General features: G+C 40.2%; 1 protein-coding gene across 1 annotated transcript; it reads right to left on the bottom strand.

Annotated features, from left to right (window-relative positions):
• Positions 1–7,951: 7,951 nt before the first annotated feature.
• ltn1 (listerin E3 ubiquitin protein ligase 1) lies at positions 7,952–23,930 on the bottom strand. Its single transcript, XM_005472230.3, has 32 exons — positions 23,761–23,930; positions 23,376–23,582; positions 22,191–22,289; positions 21,593–21,823; positions 21,458–21,510; positions 21,165–21,345; positions 20,717–20,890; positions 20,368–20,558; positions 19,996–20,143; positions 19,648–19,905; positions 19,144–19,455; positions 18,557–18,775; positions 18,398–18,439; positions 18,096–18,285; positions 17,755–17,994; positions 17,502–17,655; positions 17,213–17,363; positions 16,843–17,053; positions 16,558–16,714; positions 16,188–16,292; positions 15,956–16,083; positions 15,720–15,855; positions 15,099–15,243; positions 14,580–14,796; positions 12,103–12,340; positions 11,867–11,944; positions 11,545–11,731; positions 11,247–11,412; positions 10,607–10,827; positions 9,281–9,475; positions 8,882–9,049; positions 7,952–8,755 (listed from the first exon to the last, which is right to left on the bottom strand). The coding sequence occupies exons 1-32, from the start codon at positions 23,800–23,802 to the stop codon at positions 8,693–8,695; spliced, it is 5,307 nt and encodes a 1,768-aa protein (XP_005472287.1). The 5' UTR covers positions 23,803–23,930; the 3' UTR covers positions 7,952–8,692.
• Positions 23,931–24,605: the final 675 nt, after the last annotated feature.

Genomic DNA, 24,605 nt, shown 5'->3' with positions numbered 1-24,605 from the left:
TTCATATCCATGCATACAGAAATAATATGGCTATAATGTAAGAATGCTGTTCTTATTCTACGTACTGTGTGTGTGTTTTCATATAATGAGAGTGAAAGGAGATAAAGTAAGAGTATCCGCTTCAGCCGGTGTTCATGCATTCATTCATGCAGAGTTTGTCTGTGCGTGCTAACATGTGAATTTGATGATGTACGTCTTTGTGTCTTCTGCATGGAAATCAACAATAACATTATAACCCAGGGGAGCCTATTAAGAGTAGACCTCTCCAGCGTGGCTGTGTGTGTTTAAAAATAGGAGCCATGTGTTAGAGTGATGGGTGAACTTCCCCGGCTCACTCAGGGGGACTCAATTAAAATGAGCAATTTTTTTCCCCACTTCCCTAACCCACAGTACGAGGACTCAGGTGCTGCCTTCAAGCATGGCATTTGTGTGAAGGGGTATGTATTTCAGTGTACTTGTATTACTCACACTGGGTTAGTGGTATATGGCCACATTATAATAACTAAACTTCACCATTAAGACTTAAACTTTAATGTAAGGGCAGGTTTAGGTTAATCTCTAATCATCTTAATTTAAGTTTGCAAATTAAGTATTTCTAACCAGACGTGATGCATTGCCATATTCTTGTTTTGAATGATGCCCTCAGAAATTTCTAAAACTGAATAAGAAAGACTCAAAAGGTGCCACAGTTGAATCCAAAAAAGGTGCAGTAAGCCTGTTTCACCATCCCATACCATCCCACATGCTTTATTGGTTGTATTATGATCCCTTAACAGTGTGTGGTGTGCTATCACAGTGGGACAGCTGTGAAGCCATGTCACTGGAGCATACCGCCACAGTGGCACCATGTTAATTCGACTGTCAGCGTGTTCATTATAATACCAGAGAAAATGGGACGGAGGGACAGGGACACACTCTGTTCTGGTAAAATCCAACCTGGTGTAGTAGCATGGTTGCTTAAATACAGCACATTACAGTAATGACAGGGTTTCTTATCTTCAATATTGCACAGAGAAACGGCACATGATTACTGGCAGTCAAACAGAGGAGGGAAAAATCTGAATGACTACAAATTAATTCCCCACGTTGCCTTGTGCGGATGTGTGTTTTTGCACAGTCCAAACGAAATTTTGACTGTTTTCTAGACCATGTGAAGCTAAACGTAATCATAATAGTATTGGTTGACTGTTTTACATGAAGGCTGCACAAAATCCATATAAAACACTGGTAAGTGTCATGCTATGCTGTTTTCGTTTCACTAAGTAATGGTTGACAGTTAGCCTTCAAAACAGCGTGGCCTCTTTGTGTTTAGTCAGCTAAACTAAAGGGGAAAAGAAGAGTTTTAATTAGTATTTTTTATGTTACTGACAATTTATGCAAAATCCATACAAAGTCAAATGTTTTTTGATCAAAATATTCAATTTGGTTTTTGTCATGGTGCTAAAACCTCATGTTAACAATGCCCATTGCATTGTTTTATCTATGGTAGCTCAGTATTATGGTAATATGGTGATATGCATGATTGAGTTCTTCATGTTATTGCAGTGCAGCAAATACAAAAAGCCCACAGCTCACAGAGGATTGTAAATAAAACAAACTATACCTTGGTATTGATACGTCTTGGCTCTGTAGGACTTGAACCCTCACTGCGTCGGTCCTATCAGCTGCTACTTCAGTAAGCAGTTTTGTCTTATGGTTTTTAGGTTGTTGTTGCTATGTTTTAGCTATAGTTTTATTGCAATGCTCCATAGTCTTTGCACCACATAATTATATTGCTGCTGCATTCAGCATGTGAGCAGTTTATACTAATCGATGAATGTGTTTAATCGCTGCTCATCGCAACATGACTGAAATGTTTTAACCCCGTTCTTGATCACACAAACACTGGAAACCTCATTGCAGACATAAACACAAGTTGATCAATTGTAAATAACATTTGTAACATAAGAAAACAGCTAGTAGCTTGCTGGTTTGCATGTACTTTACTGTTCGCTACAAAGTTCTCTGTATTTTTACAGCAGGTTGCTCCACTCTAGAAATGGCTTCCGTATTTATGCTGCTGATGCAGGCAGAGGTATAAGACTGTTCATTTGGAGATAGACCCGTACAGCAGCCAGCGGGACTCCACTTTGCAGCTCTCACACTTGAGACTCAAATGGCATTACTAACTCTGTAATCTAATCATTGGCCAGTGTAGTAATGTGGTCCACAGCACAAGCCCCGGGAAACTCCTGGGCATACAACCAATTAATTAAGTTAATTGCATGGTTCGCTTAATTGATTACCTTGTTATTTTTGCTAGCCTTGATAAGGCTCCATTGCACAGTGAGATAATGTAGACATAATGTGAGTATTAGCCCATAGGCAGCACTGGTTTCAGGTATCTCTTTCTCTCTGCTCTCCGTGCTCTCCAGTCTGTCAGTGAAATACCAAAGTGTGCTAGTTGTGCAGTGAATGAGTAATTGATGTCAAATTATCATTGCATTATCATAAGCATAATTCGTTTTATTTATTAGCCATTAGCTCAATACAGCCAATGCAACAGAAAAATGATAAGCCGGGTGTATGAGTGTGCATGACTGCTGCTGACTGATGCCAGCAGGACTCAGTTATGCTAATGTCACTAAGACAAAGGTTGTGTAATAAAACACAAGAGGGGTAAATTATGTTTCAGATCAACAATTATCTTAATAATGATAGTTCCGAAATAACACATCTAAGACTCAAGTGTTACAAATTAGCCGTTTCTCTCAGACAGAGAAAACAAGAGCTACAGTGGCGTGTGTGCATCCTTCAGAGTAAAGGTTGTTAAAGCCAGAGGCATTTATCAGTGGAATGGATTGGCCTCAGATTTGGCCTCAGACAACTGTCATATCAGCACTGCTTTAGGGTAAGGCAACCAGCTTCTCTCTTTTCCTCTCCACTCCTTATCCCCGACTCCCTGCTCCAGTTCTCCATTATCTTGTAGCTTCTTCTCTCTGTCTTCCCTGTCTGTCTTGTCCTAATCTCCCACTCCGCCCTTCTGCTCACTCATCTCCATGCCTTTCTCCATCTCGCACTGTTCCTCCCTCCTCCCTCTCTCTCCTCTGGTCTCTCGTCTGCTGTGTGTATGAGGGATGACTCTTCCTCCTGGCCTGATTATATTAGCTCCCTGGCTTCACTCTTTTCTGACAGCTCTGACCTTGTAACAACTGAAGAGTAAGATGTCCACTTTTACAGCTGTAAAAAGCTGCACTATTACTTTTTTCTCCTTCTATACCTTCCAGTTTTACACTGGAAGATAGCTGCACATAAACACATCATCATCGGAGGGATCATTAAGAAAGGGGCTGCCAGCACCAAAACATCTCACTTCAAAACTCCATCTATTTATATCCAAAGGAGCGCAGCTGGAGGTGAGGGGTGGGGGATTCGAGATGTTTTTTCTTAACTTCCTTTGTACAAAACTTTGCTTTAATGTCCCATAATGGCTTGCTGAATTAGTAGCACCATCTACCTCACAAGCACACCTTATACGCGTCTTATAAAAACCAATTACCATACCCCATCATGCTCCATGGCACCACTAAATGAACTCATTAAATACACCTAGGATTACAAATCAAAGTAATTGCCAATTAGGATTTACTTAATTGTTAAAAAAAAAAAAGTCAAGAATTTGATGCTTTCTCACTCAGTTTGCGGCAGTGCATCAGGTTATATCACACTGTGTACTTGTTTATCGGCCGGCCCATTCTGATGATTTATAGAGACGAGTACAACTAGCCGGGATCAAATTGTGATATACTCACAGCAGTAAATGCCACAGCTGAGGCGGACGGGGACAGGTAGTGCTGTAACTAAAAAAAGGTAAACTCATGACTCTATCTCTGAATTGTATCAGGACAACCAATGCCAAGGTGAGCTCCAACTTTTGTTTGAGTTTCGAGCGTTTCTGAGATCTGTCTTCTGAGCTGAAAATGAAATGGCAGCACTGTGAGTCTGGAGGCTACTTTAGTTCAGGGCTGCTTTGAGCTAATTCCTAATGTCAGAAGGCTACGATGACAATATAGCAGAGGGTGATTAGTTGAGGGCTCATCAAGTAAATATTTATCATGTTCACCATCTTATCTTAACACAAGGAGGAGTTAGAGCTGGTGGAAATATCTGTATTTTTTTTTATTTTAAGCTGTTAAAATACTTTAAGGTGCCAGCATCAAATTTCATATTATCCAGGAGCTGGAGACCTGCAGGTTTTCAGTAAAAATAGCAGCTTATGGTGACACTAGAGTAAAAAAATTCCTGGGACCTCTACAAGTCCTTAAGATTCACATCTGTTGGCTATGGATGTCTGTAGAAAATTTCATGCAAATGGATCCCATAGAAATTTGAGTCTGGAACTAAGCTGCAGATCCCCTGCCAACACTGCCCTCCCCAGTCTGGATGATTAAAACAGGCGCTAATTGTGGGATTTAAATGCAGAACTATATTTTGGAGTTTTCTGTGTTTTCTGGTGCACTGTCTGTGGGGTATGGTAAATGTCTTGTTACTCTGCAGCATGATCTATCTAAATGCCTTGGGCTCAGCTATGGAAACACCAGCCTCTCTTTAAAAAAGTGTGGCCATTTAAATAGAACACTAAATCAAATTTTGCCACAGGGAATGGAAGCCTATTTTCTTACCCCCCATCACTATATATAGAACATTTGTACAATATATGGACATGCCTGTGGGTTTCTCTCAATATAGAGATCGGTAGGTGAATTTTTGCTGCTTAATTGCTTCCTTTGCACCGAGTCACAAAGAGCAGAGTAGATCCATCCCTAGCCTACTGCTTCAGAAAACAATAGCGCTGCAGAAGGGGCTGAGCAATTGCCCATTTAGCTCGTGTGCAGGAGTTAACACATGCAACCTAAAATATTCAAGAAGTACCACTCATGCGTTTGTCCTAGTTGCATCTAAGAGGATTTGGCCATGCTCACATTCCTTTTAGGGTTCTCTTGGGCTGTTACTTGTAGACTCGGGGCCCTACTTTGTGGTTGGTTGACTGAAGCTGCATGTAGAAGGTTTACTGATGGGGCAAACAGCACACAGGCGGTCGTATTTGTTGGCACACATGTGCTTCTTGACTGTGAATGTCAGTGCTTATCAGAGTAATCATGGGAAAGATAAGAATAGCAAATATATGTTTTCAGTAGTCATACAAATAGATTATCCAGGCACAACGATCGAAACCAGTTATATATATTTTTTCCTAGTAAAACAACATCATGTCATGATATATTCCATGTCTCTGTAATTCTTTACCTTTTCTCTTATCAGTTTAGTCTCAAGACATAGATTCGTTTTAAATCTACTCACAGTGCTTCTGGATCACAGCCAGTCTTTTGAAAACAGCAATTTCAGTCACCCGGTCTTTGCGGTCCTCCACTGCTGCTATAACATGGCAGCAGTAATAGAAAACTATAAAAGGCCTGTGCGCGATGACAGAGTAATAACAGTAGATTTAAACTGTGGCAGAACAGGCAAGCCTCTCCCAGGCATAATGACTAATACAAATGCATGTCTATGAGCCAATAGACTGAGGTCAATAATCATTGCTTTTTTAAACTTCATTATATGAACACAAAACGTTAAGGCAAACCACTTTGGTTCAGCCTAAATGAACCCCAGAAATTCCCAGGATTAGGTCCAAATATATATAATTTGCTGTACGATGGGGAACATGGGAGAGAGCTACACAGAGAGATGAAGAAGGTGAGGACATGCAGATGCCAATGAAATGACTGTTTGGGATTAATTTCAATAAAACTAATATGAGTAGAGTCATACTGACTGTGATATGTGTACGTGTAAGACACACACACACACACACACACACACACACACTCTAATTCAAAGCCATTTCCAGAGCTGAGCAGTTGCCTGCAGTGTTGCGGAGTGGTGTGACTGTGATGGGTCAAGCCTCCTACAAATGGTTTGGAATCCTAATAGTCTCAAAAATGGGTCAGAGAGAGCTAAATGAGAGCTAACTAGGCCTGGCTAATTATGAAGTAACCAAGTCTACATTGATCAAGCTCAAAGGCCAGAGAGGCCACTGAACTGACTTGTTGTAGACAGGGTTTCTTCTAATTAGCTTGCACTAGTACAGCAGTTTCATGCAAGTGGGTCAGTGTACGAGGACAGCAAACGAATGGATGGATGGCATCAAAAGCTCTTTTAGTGTTTAGACGAGAGATGCATGTGACATCTGATCTATTGTCTCGATCTAAGGTTTCCCAATAATCTGTAGAAGCAGATTAGAAACAATTAACCTCTGCAACTGTCCTATTCAAAAGCTGCTAGCATTGTGACTTAAAATATGAATCAAATTCATTAGAGTAATTAAAGATAGTAGGGTAATAATCCCTCTGTGATCTCTTTTTAATTTCCCCTTTTAAATTTCACATTAATTATTTGGATGAAATGAAAAACTATTTGTTTGAAAAGTAACTTGAGACAGAACATTTTACAACAGAAATTTGATCCTTCATAGGTAATTTAATCTCCCTAGACAGACCCAGAACAATAATCCCTTTTCTTCTAGGTTAATATGGCCACATTTCCTCAAATAGCACCTCTTAAGTCACAGGACGTCAGCCGGTCTTTGTGATAATACTGCCATCTTCCGGTGAGGATTGACCTGGTTCTGGTTTGAACAAGCTTCAAACAGAACTGTATTGTAGCTCATAACATTTGCCCCACTGCTTAATCAACCAGATAATGAGCAATAAGATTTGAGGCTGTTGGTGTGAGTGTTTCTGTCAAAACTCAGGAGGGAGGGGGGGGTGTGGTATAAATATTTATCCATGGCAAACAGATCAATAGCTATTAAAAAGGTCAAGGGCAGATGATGATGGATGCTGGCTGTAGGTTATCGATAAATTCTGGCTGCTATAATGAATTACAAATCCACACATGCCTGCGCACACGCATAGACAGCAGACCAAATGATAGGGATTAATTCATTGATCATGCTTAATCTGTCATAATTAATTCCATAGGAACAACTGTGATGAGAGCAAGCCTCCATTAAACAGATAAATTATTCAACATGAGGAGGAGGTGGGCCCAAGATAAATGAGCTTGGGAGACTTGTGCAGCAGTCGCAGGCTGAGGCTAATTACAATCTTTTCTGGGAAACTAGCACAGGTTACTTACAGTTATAAATGCATGGGTATAAAATACTATACAAGTGTAACTAGAAGCTAAGGTTCACATAACAGTTCATGGAAGCACACGCGTGTCATTTAAGCTGACTTTAAATAAGGTTTTCAGGTGATGCATGCCATAAATATCACCCTTGTTAACCTATATACTTTAATACAGACAATTCTCTTTAGCAGGTAGTGGCCCAAGTCAGTATCACATCTCTTACCATATGTTAAGTCATGGGTTTATCCTTTAAGCCATACATTTTTACAGTTTGTTCCTCCTGTGAACATATTGTCTTTAGTTACAGAATCAAGCCCTGGGCTCTGCACTTTCCTAGCTAACAAGAAAAGTGATTTTATAGATGACTGCAACAATACACCAGAGGTATAAAACTTTGTAGATTCAAGAGTAAAAGTCTGTGCATGCAAAAGGTGAAGAAATACAAGGGCAGTCTTTTTTTTTTTTACCTTTATGAATCCCCGCATATGCACTCTCCTCTATTGCATGACTCAGTCATCAGAAAAACTGATATATTTATTTATCATTCTCCACCTGGTCTTTGTCTGTAACATCCTGGGAGACTTCAAGGCCAGCCTTTTGTGTTCATATACAAAAGCAACTTGCTATACGGTATACATCACCGTGAATATTGATGGTAAAAAGCATAAACTTTTGACAGTAAAAACAATATAATTTTCTATGTGGAACACAGCTTAAGAGTTTTTTTTCCTGTGTCTATTCTTTGTTCAGCTCTGCTGCATTGAATCAAAGGCACGCATTAATCAAATTGTATTTTATTTACTTTCAATCACCATTTACAGCTTTATGCAGGCACAGGGTGGACACATACCATTAAGTTGCACTATATTTTAGAGTAATCGTGTTCATATTAAAAACCACCTCAATGAAGCTCTCGTTCATGCGTTTCAGAGATGAAATGCATGAAACTAAATCACACATCATCTTTGTACACTCCTAAATATTAGGAAAAATTGGTGAAAGTCATCCTAGCCATTGTAATCGTTCAACTAAATCTCTCTTTTTTATTTTTTAAGTTTACAGACCTACTAATTAAAACAGCTGCTTCTTAATGACTGAAGCATGACCAGCTCTCATTTTTCAACTTTGCAACTTTTTTTGTTGCACACCTGATTTTTAAAGATGGAACAAATCAGACTACAGAAAAAAAATTGAAAAATCAGTGCAACACCAGCAGGGAGCGGCTGATGCTGGATATATACAGTACAGTAATGCACTGGGATAAACAAAGCAAACGAACCAACTGTACTGTGAATACAGACAGAAACGTTCTGAAATTATAATTAGAACTAGATTCTGGTGGATTTTACATTCGATTTCCGCATTATTTTTTGATCCAAACGAGGCCGTTCATTTCACTGATCTAATAAGTTCGACCTTAAGTTTGAGTTTTGTAATAACCTTCACATAATCACTGTCAATCCAGCTGCGGCTCATTAAAAGAACAGTCGTCCTTTCAGCCAAGGTCATCAGACTGCGTTTAAAAAAAGGTCTCTCTGCAGAGTGGACAGGTGGACTTGTTGCTGGAAGTGAACCATTTGTACTGTAGCAAGAAGAAGAAATAAACTTTTGTTACTAATAGACAGACAGGCTGCAGTTCATGGTCAGTGATCTCTATAAAGACTGATAAAAGATAAATGAATATTTATAAAATATATCGATATCTCACCAAACACGCAGAGTGGAACTTCTTTTTGCATGTGCGGCAAGCCTTCTTCGGCAGAGAGTAGTTGGATCCATGGATAACGGAGAAGCAGATCATGCAGTCCTCTATTCCCTCAAAACGCTTATCCACATTGTTCTTCCACAAAGCCAGACCCTCCATTATACTGCCATTCTAAAAGAGCACATATAATTACATTTTCTCAGTGGTTTTGTATTCTTTTTCTTAGCTGTTATCTGAAAAGAAAGTATCTGCACAGCCCTGTAGTGCCAGCACTGGCCTTTCTACTCAACAAACTTTACTTTACCAGGATATAATACAAACAACAAGGGTTGAAAAACAGCCAACCAACTTATTACAGAAGCTTCTTGCATATATACTTTTTGTTTGTTTCTTTTTGTGTACCTGATGTGTTAGGTAGGTGCTCAGCTGTAGCATCCAGTTCCTCCACTGCTGTACGGCAACACCCACACGCCTCCCACTCTCCACAGCGATAGAACCCAAAGGGTAGTTCTGTGGAAGCTGAATCACCAACTCAATGAAGATATCATCCACAGAATAGGTGGCAATCACCTCCCGTGCTGCTGAGCGGGCCTTGACCTGGGGCAAAAAGAAAAGAAAGAAAAAAGCACATTTTCACCGTTTTCACTTGGGGTCTTTCAGTTAAACAATCAGCCACCTGCTATATAATTAAATGCCAGGATCCTACTTAATGAACTGAATGCATTATTGTCAAGTGAGAGTTCATTAAATTCGATTTAACAGAAACTATTGTTTGTGCATCATTATACTGCAAATGTGAGGCAGGTGTAGCACTGCAGGATTTGTTCATCTTCAGTGTTTATTACTACAAAAACCTTTTACCACAGGCTAAGAAGAAGGCATCTGCAGATTTCGACAAGATCACATAAGTAACTGCAAACGGTTCAGTGCAGAGAAGATGAGGAATTTCACATAGTAAAAGAAAAGAAAAAAAAAAAGCCCAGAAGCCAGCTCAGAAAAGTTAAACATCTGGACTGTAAACTGCAGAAATGCCATCGTTTACTACGCCTCTTCCCGAAGTAGGGTTGCGACCCAAGGGAGCTGCTGGTTATTGTTTCATTATTTTTTTGTATTTTTCTGAAAATGCCAGAGAACAATCTAAAAACAAAACGTTATTATGTGTGAATACATTTTCCTATTTAAAATGTAAGACGAGTGGGCTATTTCAGCTACACTAGTGTGTTGAGCTCATATACTCGGTCCCAGGCTGTGTGGTTGAGTTTCATTGATTCTGATTTCTATGATTCCACTTCATGTTAACTTTGTGATGTTAAAAATCGAAAACACGAGAAGCAGTGTGTCAACAGCGGCTTCATAAAAGCCATTTAAAATGAAGAGAAGAGGTCTCGATGTGTTTTTGGCAGTGAGGATGTGAATAATGAAAGCTTAAAAATGAACAAAGTAGACAGAGAAAGTCATTCTCCGCAGTGGAGGAAACACTCATCCTATGCTATTATTGCATTTTAAATGACACAATTTATAAAAAGCTGAAAGGGCATATTAGAATTATATTAGAGTTCTGCAATTTTTTTTTATACCAATTAATTGCACAAGGTTTCAGATTGTAACTTGAATAGAAAAAAGAAATCTGTACCAACAAGACAACTAGGCAGAAGATGACAGATTTGGTGCTCAAACTAACTTGGAAATTTTAAGCTCTTTAGCTAAGTAATAACTAAGTAAACTTACAGTCATGCTGTCAAACATTTGAGTGCTGGTGTGGACAGATGAGATTTCCTGGGCTGAGAGAACAGGACTGATGTATTTAATCGTGAACTTCTCCACAGCTGCGCTCACTCTCTTCTCCTGGCTATTCCACCACAGTCGAACCATGGCAGGCAGGTCTTGCACTGTGCTGTAGTACACACTGCAAGCCAGGTGAGGGAGCTCCCACTCAACACTGTCACACTCTACAGGGAAGAAGAACAGGAGGTGATATTTAAATCTCAGGTTTAAGTACAAAAAAAGGCTACATATGCGCTCAAGAGAAAGGTTGAGAACTCCTTTGAAACTCCCCATTTATAGGCCGTGGTTACAATAGGGATGAGGGAAGTGAGAAATCGATACACAAACTGGCTTTGGTGATACAATACCAGTGTATCGTGGTAAACAGAGAGCAAAGCGCAAAGGTGCTGATTTCCCCGTTATGAACAATCCTAACCCTTGTTTTTCAATGGCCACTGAGTTAACCGATGGGAGATACTGTGGAAACAACGGTTTACTGACAGTCACTGGTCAACACATTCACTTGTGAACCAGCACTGAAGTCTTGGTAATTCTAATGGGTTAAACTTTCTCTCGTAACTGTAGGTGTGTATATGTTGCTTACTGTCAACAGCCAGATTCAGGCTCTCTGTGAAGAAGGTTTTGGTCTCCCTTGCCTCTGCCTCCTGGCCTGGATAGGCCGGGTTCTCGGGCATCAGTTTGAAGACGTGGAGAAGGAGTTTGTTAAGGGAGCAGCTTCTCTTAAGGTATTGGGCATAATTGGCACGCAGCTGCAGAAATTATTAAGACAAGTTAATATTTTGAAAAATACCCTCATCAAATCTCATTCTCACCACAGAACTAATACGGCTTGCTCATATTCTGTCAGACAATTAAATTTAAAATTCCATCTTGTGACTCACATGGGACGGTGAGGATTTGAAAAAAGTGAGAAGGAGCTTCCAGGACAGCAAGTATCCTAGTATGCAGGAGTACTCCACGCTGAGAGGCTGGACCACTGCAAACTCTCCCACCTGAATGCCGGACAGGATGTTATCACACAGCTCTTCACAGGTTGACAGGATGGCCATCAGAGACGCTGGAGGAGACCTGAACACAAGATCTAACTGTAAGAATCGCTTAAAAATTGACCTAAAACAAAACCCGACAATATTTTGTATATGACAAAGAAAGTGGAAAAGAAACCATTGCATCTGTGCAACAAGACGATCCCAAATGACTTACAGGCATGGCTCATCTCTGTCGTCGTCAGATTTATTGTTGTCGCCTTCTCCATCACACTCGGGCAGCTGAGGCATGACCCTGCATTGACAAGAAGAAAGTACATTCATTTTTTATACCTTACCGTATACGTGAGGGGACTATGTGCAAACACCTGCAGGCGCTTCAGTTTTCAGGACAAATATAACACTGTAATTATGACCCACCATGAGGGCAGTTTAACTTAACAAAATCCTCACTTTTCTAATATGTGGTAGACGGCGATCTGAAGAGGTCTGGCCTTAAACAGGAGCAGAGGACAGAAAGTGTTGAGGAGTGTTTGGAGAGGCTCTGGCAGGTTCGTCTTCTGGTCCGCTATGAAGCGCGGTGGCAGCGAGTTTTGGGTTAGCTGCTGCACAGGTACATGCGTCAGTGCAACACCGACTGACTGCAGTACTGCCAAAGGGAACACGGGGTCATCTGGTTCAGCAAAGGCCTCTGAATAACATAACAGAGAGATTAGAGTACTACATACAGGACTACGTAATGTTTTAGCATGTACATCATCTTCCGTAACCATATAACAGAGAGATACGTTTTTTTGGTATTAAAAAAAACAATTACTTACACTCATTATGCACTTGTGCATATGTAAATAACCGACATTAAATATCACACATGCTATAATGCTGCATCCACAGATATATTAAATGGTATACAGAAATTAAAACATCTACATATAAATGAATCTAATGACAGTGAGTTAATTCCACTAAATTTGAAGCCCTTTACTGTCAGGAGCTAAAACATCTGTCTTCTTCTTCAACCGATCCACTTTATTTGATTTGGCACAGATTTTGCCTCTTCAGATGAAACCCTCTGAGGGACTCGTGTCTGCTCTAGGTCTCAAACCAGGGATCTTTCACACATTAGGCAAACATGTTAACCACTACACCATGAAGCCACTGAGGAGATTAAAAAAACCTCTGGAGATTCATATTGCACACTGTCTGCCACCTGTTTTTACTTTAAACTTCACACATGACAAGTAGGGTTCCACTCTCTGCATTCCTATCGATTTAAAAAGTGTGGTTGTTTGCAGTGAGACTAGTTATGACATATCTGCATTTTACCTTTACTTTGAACAAATTAAGTTTCAAATAAAAGTGCTTGTGGGACAGAAAGAAAAAGAGATTTGTATAATGGTTTAAAAAAGTGTTTGCCCACTTCCTGATATCCCATTTTTTGTATGTTTGTCCCACTTAAACGCTTCAGTTCATCAAACAAATTTAATATTAGACAAAGACAACATGAGTAAACACAAAATGCAGTTTTTAAGTAAAGGTGTTTATTATCGGTGGGGTGGGGTTGATTACTGCCACACCTGTTCTCAATCAAGAAATCACTTAAATGGGACCTACCTGACAAAGTGGAGCACAACAAAAGGTCCTCAAAAGCTAAACATTATTTGAGACCACAGTGAGAGCCATTATCAACAAATGGCAAAAACATGGACAGCGGTGAACCTTCTCTGGGTGGCTGGCTGACCTCAATTACCCCAAGAGCAGAATGACGACTCGTCCAAGAGGTCACAAAAGACCCAGAACAACATCCAAAGAACTGCAGGCCTCACTCGGCTCAGTTAAGGTGAGTGTTCATGACTCCACCATAAGAAAGAGACTGGGAATGTCCTGCATGGCAGAGTTCCAAGACAAAACCTACTGCTGAGCAAAAGAAACATAAAGGCTCATCTCAGTTTTACCAGACGATTCCCAAGACTTTTGGGAAAATACTGACGAGACAAAAGTTGAACTTTCTGGAAGGTGTGTGTCCCATTACATCTGGCGTAAAAGTAACACAGCAATTCAGAAAAGGACATCACACCAACAGTAAAAAATGGTGGTGGTAGTGTGATGGTCTGGGGCTGTTTTGCTGCCTGAGGACCTGAAAGACTTTCTGTGGTAAATGGAACCATCAATTCTGCTGTCTACCAAAACATCCTGAAGGAGAACATCCGGCCATCTGTTTGTGACCTCAAGCTGAAGTGCACTTGGGTTCTTTTAACAGGACTATGATCCAAAACACACCAGCAAGTCCACCTCTGAATGGCTTAAGAAAAACAAAATGAAGACTTTGGAGTGGCCTAGACAAAATCAACGACCTTAAAAAGGCAGTTCATGCTCGAAAACCCTCCAATGTTTCTGAATTACAACAATTCTGCAAAGATGAGTGGGTCAAAATTCCGCACAGCACTGTAAAAGACTCATTGCCAGTTATCACAAAAGCTTGATTACAGTTGTTGCTGCTAAGGGTGGCCCAACCAGTTATTAGGTTTAATCAGCTCATTTATTCACACAGGGCCACGTAGGTTTGGATTTGTTTGCCCTTAAAATGCCTTAATTTAGAAACTGCACTTTGTGTTAACCTGTGTTATCTTTGTCTAATATTTAAATGTGTTTAATAATCTGAAACATTTAAATGTGACATACATATAAAAGAAGAGGAACTCAGGAAGAGGGTCAAACACTTTCACACCACTCTCTGCTCTTGCTGATAATGTTTGTCCAACTTTAGAGGTATCAACTTTCTTCCACAATTTCTGACTGAATCTCTGGATCAAAAATGTACTATTCAGTTATGTAGAGGATATGTGCTATCTGATGTTTAGCAAAATTGAAAAAAAAAAACCCAGCAACTAAGAATGTGTTACTGTTTGTAAAATAATATCCACACATACCTGTGATACTGACAGGCAGCGGTAACAGCAGGTTGTAGATTCCCTCTACAAAGAAATCTGTCCATTCGCCAGCCAGTTCTGGTGGCAGCTTGTCTGCTATATTGGACGAAGATAATGTTGTGAAGAACTCATTCAGCTTCACTATCAATCCAGCGTTCTCGCACACAAACAGCTGCACCCATGGGTTCCATAGACTTCCAACATTCTCACTGGCAGTCTGAGATTGAAAGCAAGCAAATAAAGTCGAAGACTGTGAGAAATAAACATTCTGGGAGTAGCAAAGACTAACAATTTAAATACAGTGACAACAAAAAAAAAAACAGCCGTTTTCACAGATAAACTCAAAACAATGATTGGGACTCTGCAGTGCGAAGACAGCTGGGGGATAATCCGTTTAATGCCTGATCGTACCGATTTGGACGTTTCTGTTTTCACATGATGCTCTGCGGGTTAAAGTTTAGAAGGATTTTTGACTGCGGTGTATGTGTGAAAAAGGCTCATCTATGAGCTACATCTCACCTCCAACCATGCCAACATAGAGCACAGCAGGAAGTCCCACTGGTTTCCCCCTAGAATTGCTGGACAGCGAGTCACCAGCCAGGACAGGAACCGCATGATCTCCACACTAAGGTTCAACTGCTCTGAAGTTGCTTTGGACAGGTCACTAAAACATGTGAAATAGAAAAAAGCAGTCAAAACCAGTAGAAAATACACCAGTAAGCCACACAATTTAAAACCAATTGTAACCGTTTTTAACTTTATTGAAGAATATACCATTCTTTAAAAGAATTGACCAAATCTGGTATAAAGTATATCTAATTTAATCTTACCTTATCTTATAATAGGACTTGTTTTCCAGCATATTTTACAGATACCAGTGGTTCAAGGGGTATGTGTCAAATTAACATTCACGTGAATCATCTCGTTTAGCAGATACAAACCACATTTTACCAAGAACCCCCTATAAGACTTTAGCATTTTGGAACTGCTCATTTGCTTCTTACTTTATCCCATGACCCCTGGAATACGATAACCAAAGTTATGAACTTCAGCTGTCGAGGGTTTTGATATTGTGCCTAATCAGTGTACACAAACTTTGTGTTTCGAGAGATTAATAAACAGCTTATGCAGTTACATTACCAGCTAAAGAGGAACCAGTCCTCCCTGCTGTTCCTCCATTCCATCACAGTGGCCAGGATAGCCTGCACAACCATGTCCTCTACTTCTGTGCTGGCATTCAGACAGCACAGCAGCACTGCCAGACACCCATACACATCTGAGACACACAGGCACAATTATTATTCACTCCTTCAAGCACAAAATAACTATGTGTGCATTTGTATAATTTGTGTGTATATTCATATGTGTGTTCTTACTTTCATCCTCCTGCCAGTTGACTAATCCAGCAGTAGCCAAAGCTACAAGACTCTCCCTGTCTTCATTGCTCATACTGGGGCAGAGTACCTGGAGCGTGTTCAGTTTGCTTTGAGACACTGGGAACAAACTGGTCAAACACAGAAAATTATGAATATGCAACACAGCTACAAGAGCAGCCACATGACAGCTCTGAGTGTGAATTTAAACAATTTTAACTGATCAATTGCTAACCTGTTTGCACTACCATAAAGCTTCCTCACTGCTGCACCTTCCAAGCTGTTGCTGTGGATGTAGTTTTCTAGAGTCAGAGACCACAGACCTCCCTCTGTCACTGACCTAAATGGCAACAAGGCAATTAAAATAAATAAATGACTGAATGGTGTTTAAAATTACTGCCTAGAAAGTGAGATGTGAATCAAAGACAGAGCTAATAACATAAATGCGATATTTCCAGTACAGCTGAAAACTCAATAAATCAATGTTACCCATGCCTTCAATATGTATAAAAGCTTCTGTTTATACAGAATTTTACAACACAGGTCGGTCTTGCCAAGTACTAAATAAATCTGTTCTTTGTCAGGAATTAGTGAGTAAATATCACCTCGTGTAGAGAGTCTCCAGCAGGGTTTTAATTGGAACCCGGCCATTAAGCCCTTCTGAGAGGCCCCAGTCAGTCAGCATGTTGTGATATGTCGACACCATCGTAGGGCTGTAGTTTAACTCCTTACACCACTGCAGAGCGTAAAGCAGTTCTGAAACTAATGAACAAAAGGGCACCAAAAAATGGATTAAACATTACAGTCTGTCAAATAAAAAATACATCATGTAGTCTCGAAATAAAAACAAAACAAAAAACTGTAGCTCATGTTCTGTTCAATTTGTCTACCTGTGTGTGTAAGGTTTTGTTGAAGTGAAGGACTTTCTGCCTCACTCTGGCCACCATGTGTGAATGCAGCACTGTGTGCCACCTTCCCTAAAAGAGCACAGGCACAAAGGTGGGCTGGCAGCTTGTTCAACTCCCTGAACTTCCACATGTCCATGGAGGGTTTTTCACAAACGTCTCGCAAACGACTAGACAGTAAAGGGCTTTTGATCCACTGAAGATACAGAGAATAGGAGTAGAACTATGCATTAGTATCAAATGTTTAATTGCAGGCTTTAATTCAAACAAATTTTTTCCGCTAAAATTATTTGCCCATTGTTTGGCAGCGCCCAAATTATCCTTTTAGTAAAGGTGATACATTGGGGTTACTGACCTGAGGAGGTAAGGCTTGCCTGATTCTTGTCCACTCTGTCTGGCTGGGCATCAAGAGGGTAAAGAACTGGATGATGATGGGGGACGCCTGATCACAGACGGAGATGATCGACTCCACCATGCTTTGTACGGCCAAACCTAGAACCTGTATGCTGTAACAAAATAACAGCAGGAAATTTTTATTACAACAAGACAGGAAAAGATTCTTCAAGTATGCATCACATGCAATAAACAGGTCAGAATTTGTTCAATTACAGATCAATTTATTTTTTTAAGAAGCATTTCCTTACCCTTTCATATCAAGTGGTGTGGCAAGCAGCTGCTTCCTCACCCAAACAGCTGCACTGTGCAGGAAGCCGCCTTCTTTGACCTCATATTCACAGTGTTGGACCAATGACTGGACCCCAGCCACACACACTTTCTTCAGTTTATGTAAAAGTGAGTCTATCAAAACAATATCACGACAAATAAGTTTTGTTTTGTTTGTTTTTAAATCATACCTGTCAAGTATGCATGAGGCTTGTGCACTGTGCAAATACCCACCAGATAAGTGAGTGTGCGCCTGATCTTGAGCAGTGAGCTGGAAGACAGTGAGCAAGAGCTCCTCAGCGGAGACAAGAAGAAGGCAGTCTTGTACAGAAGAGAAGAACGTGGAAGCCACATCACAAATGAAGGAGATGAGTGGCTCCATGTTGCCTTTATCTGATAGGCTTTTGGTCTCAGACAGAGTGGCGTGGAGTTTCTCCAAGATTTTCTCCATGTACACCTCTCCGATCAGAGACTCTGCATATGTAAAACAGACAGAACACGTGATTTTTGAGTAAAACAAGCAAACAAAAAAGTCTTCTCTTTTTTTTTGTAAAAATGTTTGATTTTGTGTTCACCATTGTTGTGATGCTGAGAGAGGACCAGGCTGATAAGCGTCCAACTGTGGCCGCTTGTAGAAGAGATGGAGTCGCAAGAGCTGCTCCCCACCTTGCAGAGCTCTTCAGTCAATCCCAGGAGTTGTTCACCCAGAACCGAACCTTTTAGCCAATCACTGCAGCTCTTCAGAGTCTCTGGATCTGTACATGCCTGACAGGAAAGATAGCAGAGCAGCACAGACAGTTCCAGCATCATAAATTTGATATATATGTAGGGAACAAGCTGAAGAAAAAAAAAAAAGAAATGAGTGAGTAGTACATACCCTCTGAATAATCTGCAGGATAATTCCCCATGACAGACCCATCTAGAAACCAGAATAAAGAATGAAAATATTAGCACAGGAAAAAAGTTTGAGATGAATCTCCAGCAAATGTGGGATCCTGATGAAGACTCAACATCAAGTTTCACATCTGCATCTCACCGTGGTGATATGGTTGAGGATGCGGTTGGTCTCCTGCCCACTGCAGCAGTAAAGCGAGCTGAAGACCATCTCCACCAGGTGTTCGGTGTCAGTGCGCCCCTTTTCAGCCAGCCACACCACCACCCGCTCCAACAGGAACTGCACTGCTGGATTTTTCATAATCCCCTCATCCCTCTGCTTCTCGTCTTTTGTCATTTTGTCATCCAATTCAACCAATGTCTAAGAGAAGCACAGTTAGGGTGAAAAAATGAAACCTTCAATGAGCTATAAGAGCTGGTAAGGATGAAATCATTTTCACTATTGAATCCAAAGGGTCATACAAGGGTTCTTTCACATTTAAGACTTCATTAAAATTACAGATAATTAACGTTACCGTCAGCAGTTTTGCAAATCATGACACCTATTTGTAAAAACAATGTTTTCACAGATTTTGCAATTAAGAAGACAAATTCATTGGGTGTAAAAAAAAAAAAAAAATAATGATTAGCAGAACACAACCACTAAAAATCAAAGGAAGGAATAAATGATTGGCATTAAAATACAATTCTCTGCAATTAAAATAAAAAATAAAAAAACAAATGACTTACACTGAAAACTCTGGGGGTGTGGAAAGAGCGCATAAGATGGGAGAGGAAAACAAGATGTCTCTCTGAGTTTTTCTCATTCACATGCACCAGGCACAGCTGTGCCAGCTGGCACACTACATCTTCAAAATGCTGCGTCTGTAGGGACCCAAATGCTTTCTCATTCACAAGCTCTGACACCGCCTGCGCAAGCTTCTCAGCGCCATCCCCCTCAACTCCAGTTTTCTCATTTTCTTCTGGTTTAGAAAAACACAACCTGACAGATTTCTTCTTCTGTGTTTGCTTTTTGTTTACCCTCTCAGGATAACGCATCACCTGGAGAAATACGGGAGAGAATAGATTTGTTTTGGCGTCACTTTATCTGTTACCCAATGACCTTTTTTTCCTTTTCTTTTTTTGACATAAATTGCTCTGACAGTCATATTGATCTCCTGCATCCTCAGTGCCAAAATTGGCATTTCTGTGGAGAATACATTTGAGCAAGAGACTTTTCAAAAGTAAGCTTACATGCAGCAAGGTGGCTATCCCTTCCAAAGCCTGTGGATCTGCCTCCTCGTTGTCAACATAACGCACACAGAGAAGACCAAGGTCCTCCCAGAAGTCTGTCAGAAGTCTTTGAAAGACATCCTTGCTGTCACTGGCTTCACCTTCCCTTTGTAAACCTACCCTCTTCTCCCAGGAAATGAGCATTTCAGTGACCGAAAGGAAGAGAGGACCATTCTGAAGGGAAGGATTTCTGAGAGCATTTTCAAGTAGGGGTAGAAGCTACAAAAAGGCAAAAACAAATGTAAGAAAGATGCCAACCTCGCTAGATTTACCATTATGGGAAAAGCGTGCATGACTGAGTGGCTCCACCTGCTGTGAAGTGAGCATGGTCCTTATTTTCCCCTGGTCTTCCACATCCTCTGCATTTTGTAATATGCAGTATCTCAAGCACTCAACAAAAGATGTCACTATCGCTGCACTTTCTGATGGGCTTGTTACTGCACGCTCACTAGAAAGACTGACACAAACACACAATTGAGGTTATATAGTGCAAAAGATTATTAAGTTACATGAAGAGTAATAAGAATATTATTGATCAAATGACTTGCTAAAGAATTCAAGTAATACATTTACTTTCTGTGTGTATTAATGTATTAATTTGACCTGTACAATTTTCTCATTCAACATAATACATGCATACATTTTAAAATACAGATAGAAATATACACATAAACTAATTACCCTTGTGCGAATGTAGTAAAGAACATGGTGAAGAAGTCCATCTTTGGATCAGTGACCTCTGGGGGCAGTTTACTGAGAAGCGGCATCAGATTCGGGTGTAAAGCTTTAGCCATGCCTTTGCCGCCCTCTTTTAACAGAGCCCAAAGTTTGGGCAAGAAGCCTTTCTTGGCATTCACATGTGTCCAGCAATCCTAAACCACACACAGACAAAACAACAACAAAATAAAACACATCTACTTGTTGTTGCTTAACATAATGTCTTCCTGCACTACTGTTTCACTTCATCTTAATAAAAAAAATCCAACTGTATTATCATTATTGCATGGTCATGTTTTAAACATGAGCTTACAGGGATTGTAGACACAACGTGGAGAACAGCCTCCCACACGGGGGGCAGCACTACAGGATCCGTGTCGTCGATACTGAGGAGGACGGCGGGACAGAGACGCGCTGCTTCAGCCTGGACCAGTCCTGGTGTGAACTCACACAGAGCACACACCATCTCAAAAAACGCCCCCCTCACCTGCAGTTGTAATTTTTACAACAGTATATTAGCTATGTAATACGTGGCTTCTAGCAGTACAAACAGGTGTGATGCAACTTCTCATAGTTGCTTATTCAGTTCAGATTTAGCCAAAACGTGCAAACAAACAGTAAAAGAAATTAATGTCATGGTGCATTTAAAGCTTTCTGTTGGCATGTGACAGCCCAGCAAAAAACACCTTGTTTGTTTGTTTTGAGGGTTTGTTTTTTGCACACTACAAATACCATTCAAATCAGGCTGACTCAGCTAGTACCTGTGGAGTCTTGTGTTTGCCATATTTCCAAAACTTTCCAGAATTAACAAGATGTGCTAGTCCTGTCTCCAGGGCCGCCCTGTCATCCTGAAGCAGCAGAAAGAGAAGTCTCTTCACCCCCAACAGAGAACTGGTCAGCATGCGCACGTATTTGGCTTCCCTCTCCTCCTCCGTCAAACTTCTAGAGAACAAGGAAAAATCAGTGCCTCAGCAAAGACAGAATACATTATCATCGTGGCGCACAGTGAGAGGGACAAACAGAGGCGCTATAATGAGATGAAATCTTAGCATACTGGGAATCACTCAGTGTGTCGGCCGTTTCCTTCAACAAAACATCTTGAAGTACCTGCAATGTAAAAACAACAATTGCACGTTAAATTCAGCTAAAGCGAAAAATTGTCAACACTGATGCCACCGCTTCTACTCACATTAAGGATCTCATCCTTGCAGAAGCTGATAGCTTCAGGCTGTTTTGCGGGTGAGAAAGCAGCCTGGAAGGCCTGGAACGCAGCTGAGGCTGCAGGTGTGTAGGTGTCGCACTGGGACAGAATCCAGTGGCCCATCAAGCTTTTCAGAAATGGTGCCAAGCTGCGACGCACTTTTAGCACCAGCTGCTCAAAAGCCTGTTGGGTAGCCTCCCTAATGCGTCGATCATGATCCTGACAGACATTGTGAAGACAAAACTTTTTTTAATATAGACACACCCAAAGAACAAACAAACACATATTTAAATCTCATATAAAATGTTCTCCTAGTGCAGTTTTAGGCAGCCACTTAGTGAGAAATACTTTTACACATTTTCATAATTACACATTTGTAAAAATGGGATAATTGAATTGATTGATATGAAATCTGAGGTAGCGTGAAATCTACAACTGTTGAGCTGGTTGGAGGGTTTTGTTATGCACTAAAGATGACTGATTTTTCCAGAATAGTTGAAATTAATAGTAATAATAATAACAATAGAAATAATAATATGAAAACTAATCGGTCACATCATGATTTCCCAATAAATGTCCAGCTCACCACTGATATTTTGCAGTAAATCCTTGGCCAGTATGGTAGGATCCCTTTTACAACATCGGCATCCCGTTCCTGACACATGGACCCAAAATCCTGCACAGCCTGAGAAGATTACACATAATCACCAGACAAATTTGGACAAAAAAACAAAGTATCTAACAGTCATGTCCACACAGTATTTTATGGTATTGTTTGTAACATATGTGTGGGTATGTGTGCTTTTGTAACTTTTTGCATAGCGATTATGACAAGTCAACTCAAGTCAAAGTTTATTTCTATAGCACATTTCAAACAATCTCAGCTTTTATACTTAATATACACTATACACAACAGTCACTAAACCAACAATAAATATGCACTAAAAAACAATCAAATTAAACAAAGTAAGTAAGGCTGTGATTGCATTATAAAAAAGACAAGTGTACCCTGCTCTTCTAAAACTGAAAGCAAGTGAAAATAGGTAGGTTTTTAATCAGTCTGTTCAGACTGGGCAGCTCTTATGTGAAAAGATAAGTTCTTCCAAAGGTCACAAGCCATGACTGAAAAGCTAAGTAAGATGGCATCAAAACCACTGAGACTTTTTAAAACTTAGATCCTGAAAAGTGGATCCTGATATGTGTGCAAGCCAGTTTAAGGAGGCTAATACAGGTGTAATGTCATCACGTCATTTCTTTCCTGTCGAGAGTAAGCTGCTGCAATTTGTGTTTCAGTTAGATCCATAAGCATTTCAACAATTGTTAAGTTTTTGTAAGTGACCTCTGTACACAAACAAAGTAGAGTTTAAGTCAAACAACTAAGACATGATTGAAACACAAACTTGCTGCTTTAATTCAAAAGGTTAATCAAAAGTACAGAATTCTCTGTTTAAAAAAGGTAACTATGTTTACATACAGTTCAGCTGTTTTCAGAGACGACTCAAATGTAATTGGACAATTGAATCACAAGTAGTTTCCTGGCTGGGTGAGGAAAGTTTCGTCAGTATGGAGATTTGGAGTTCATTGTAAGTGTTAAACTTTTATTTGGTGGCTGTTCACTGAAACTCTCAGTGTTTCATATGCATATATAAACATATGCTAAACTCTCAGCATATGTTTTGCGTAATATGATTTATTTACATTGAAATCATGACGGGGTTTGTGTCTGGCATCAAGCAGAAGAACAGTTAAATTTACTGGGGTTTAAACTCACCTTAAGTCTGGTGACAACATCCCTCTTCGACAATTTTCTGAGCACCAGGCGGAAATCTGCATCTACCAGGTTGTCTATGTCTTCCGCGCCGTGGACAGCTGGAACGTAACTCAGCTCCGAGGCGACGGTCGAGCCAAAGCCCACAAACGCTGGGATTACGCCACCTTCCCGAGTCAGGACCTCAGCAGCTCGGCCGCTGCTGGACGGCTAGTGGCGGGAGAGAAAAAAACGAAGTGTGGTTAGCTACATCTATCAAACATCCCAGACAGCTATGCCACGCGTTGTGATAACCAGAAGTTTACATTAGCTCGTTTTCGGCTTTGTTGTTAGCAATTTTAGCTTTTGTCTTTAACACTCTGCCCTACAGACAGTGGGAGCAACTCACCCGAACATTTCCTTTAGTTCGCTGTTTATTCTTACCCCCCATGGCTGTGTATTAATCTTTAAAGTGTATATTTCCTATGATAACTCTGTAGTTACTACAGCTGACAGCATTTCATTACACAGACCTAACGCCAGTGGTCACGCTCGTGTTCCGGAAGTCTTGACTTCCTGTTTACATCTTTCAAAGTAAAGCTAAGTGGCAAAGTTTTATAAATCTGCCTTTGGGGGGTTTGGTGATAACTATTGGCACTGGCTTTCCTAACAAAGACAATAGTCTTTGTTAGGAAAGCCCTGTTGCCAGTGTGACAACAGGGCTTGTTGTCACAGGATCTTTGCATTTTTGTAGTCAATAGATAATATGTACTTGAAAATGTACTTGTGACAAACTACTTGCAGGAATTTGCAAAGACTGACATTTCCCTCATCTGTGCATCAGTGTAAAATTAAGTTTTACAGAAGCTGTTTCATGGCTCTTGGGATTGCTGTACACTTTTGAAAGTTGATTTGGAACAATGCTCATCTACAAAATTGAGTGGTCACATTTTTTATCTCCTCCCCCTGTATGCATCATTGTTGTTGTGTATTTAAAACCGAGCTAAGAATTCTTTTTTTGAAAACAGAAAATGTAAGCATGGGGTTAGATCTTGGAGCATTTTACTATAGCCACTACGTAATCATGGGTCATGTGTACGACTTTTTGTTGCTATCATAGATTTTTACTCTTCTTTGGTTTTGTGAGTGTATTAACAAAACCATGGTGATGATTGTGGTGTTTTGTTGTTCTAAAAAAAATGTTTTTTAATTAAGAAATAATATGCATGTACTAGTTTGCATATAATCCTAATC

Source organism: Oreochromis niloticus, linkage group LG10 (assembly GCF_001858045.2).
Source record: "Oreochromis niloticus isolate F11D_XX linkage group LG10, O_niloticus_UMD_NMBU, whole genome shotgun sequence".
NCBI classification, from domain to species: domain Eukaryota; kingdom Metazoa; phylum Chordata; class Actinopteri; order Cichliformes; family Cichlidae; genus Oreochromis; species Oreochromis niloticus.
This window is presented reverse-complemented; position numbering and strand designations above follow the sequence as displayed.

Excerpts from the sequence above, each read along its gene's own strand:
- ltn1 (XM_005472230.3), bottom strand. The coding sequence starts at position 23,802 with ATGGGGGGTAAGAATAAACAGCGAACTAAAGGAAATGTTCGG. Across the intron at positions 20,144-20,367 it reads TTTACTACATTCGCACAAGG|TCTTTCTAGTGAGCGTGCAG; the intron begins GTAATTAGTTTA and ends TGTTTGTGTCAG. Across the intron at positions 19,456-19,647 it reads GGATAGCCACCTTGCTGCAT|GTGATGCGTTATCCTGAGAG; the intron begins GTAAGCTTACTT and ends GTATTTCTCCAG.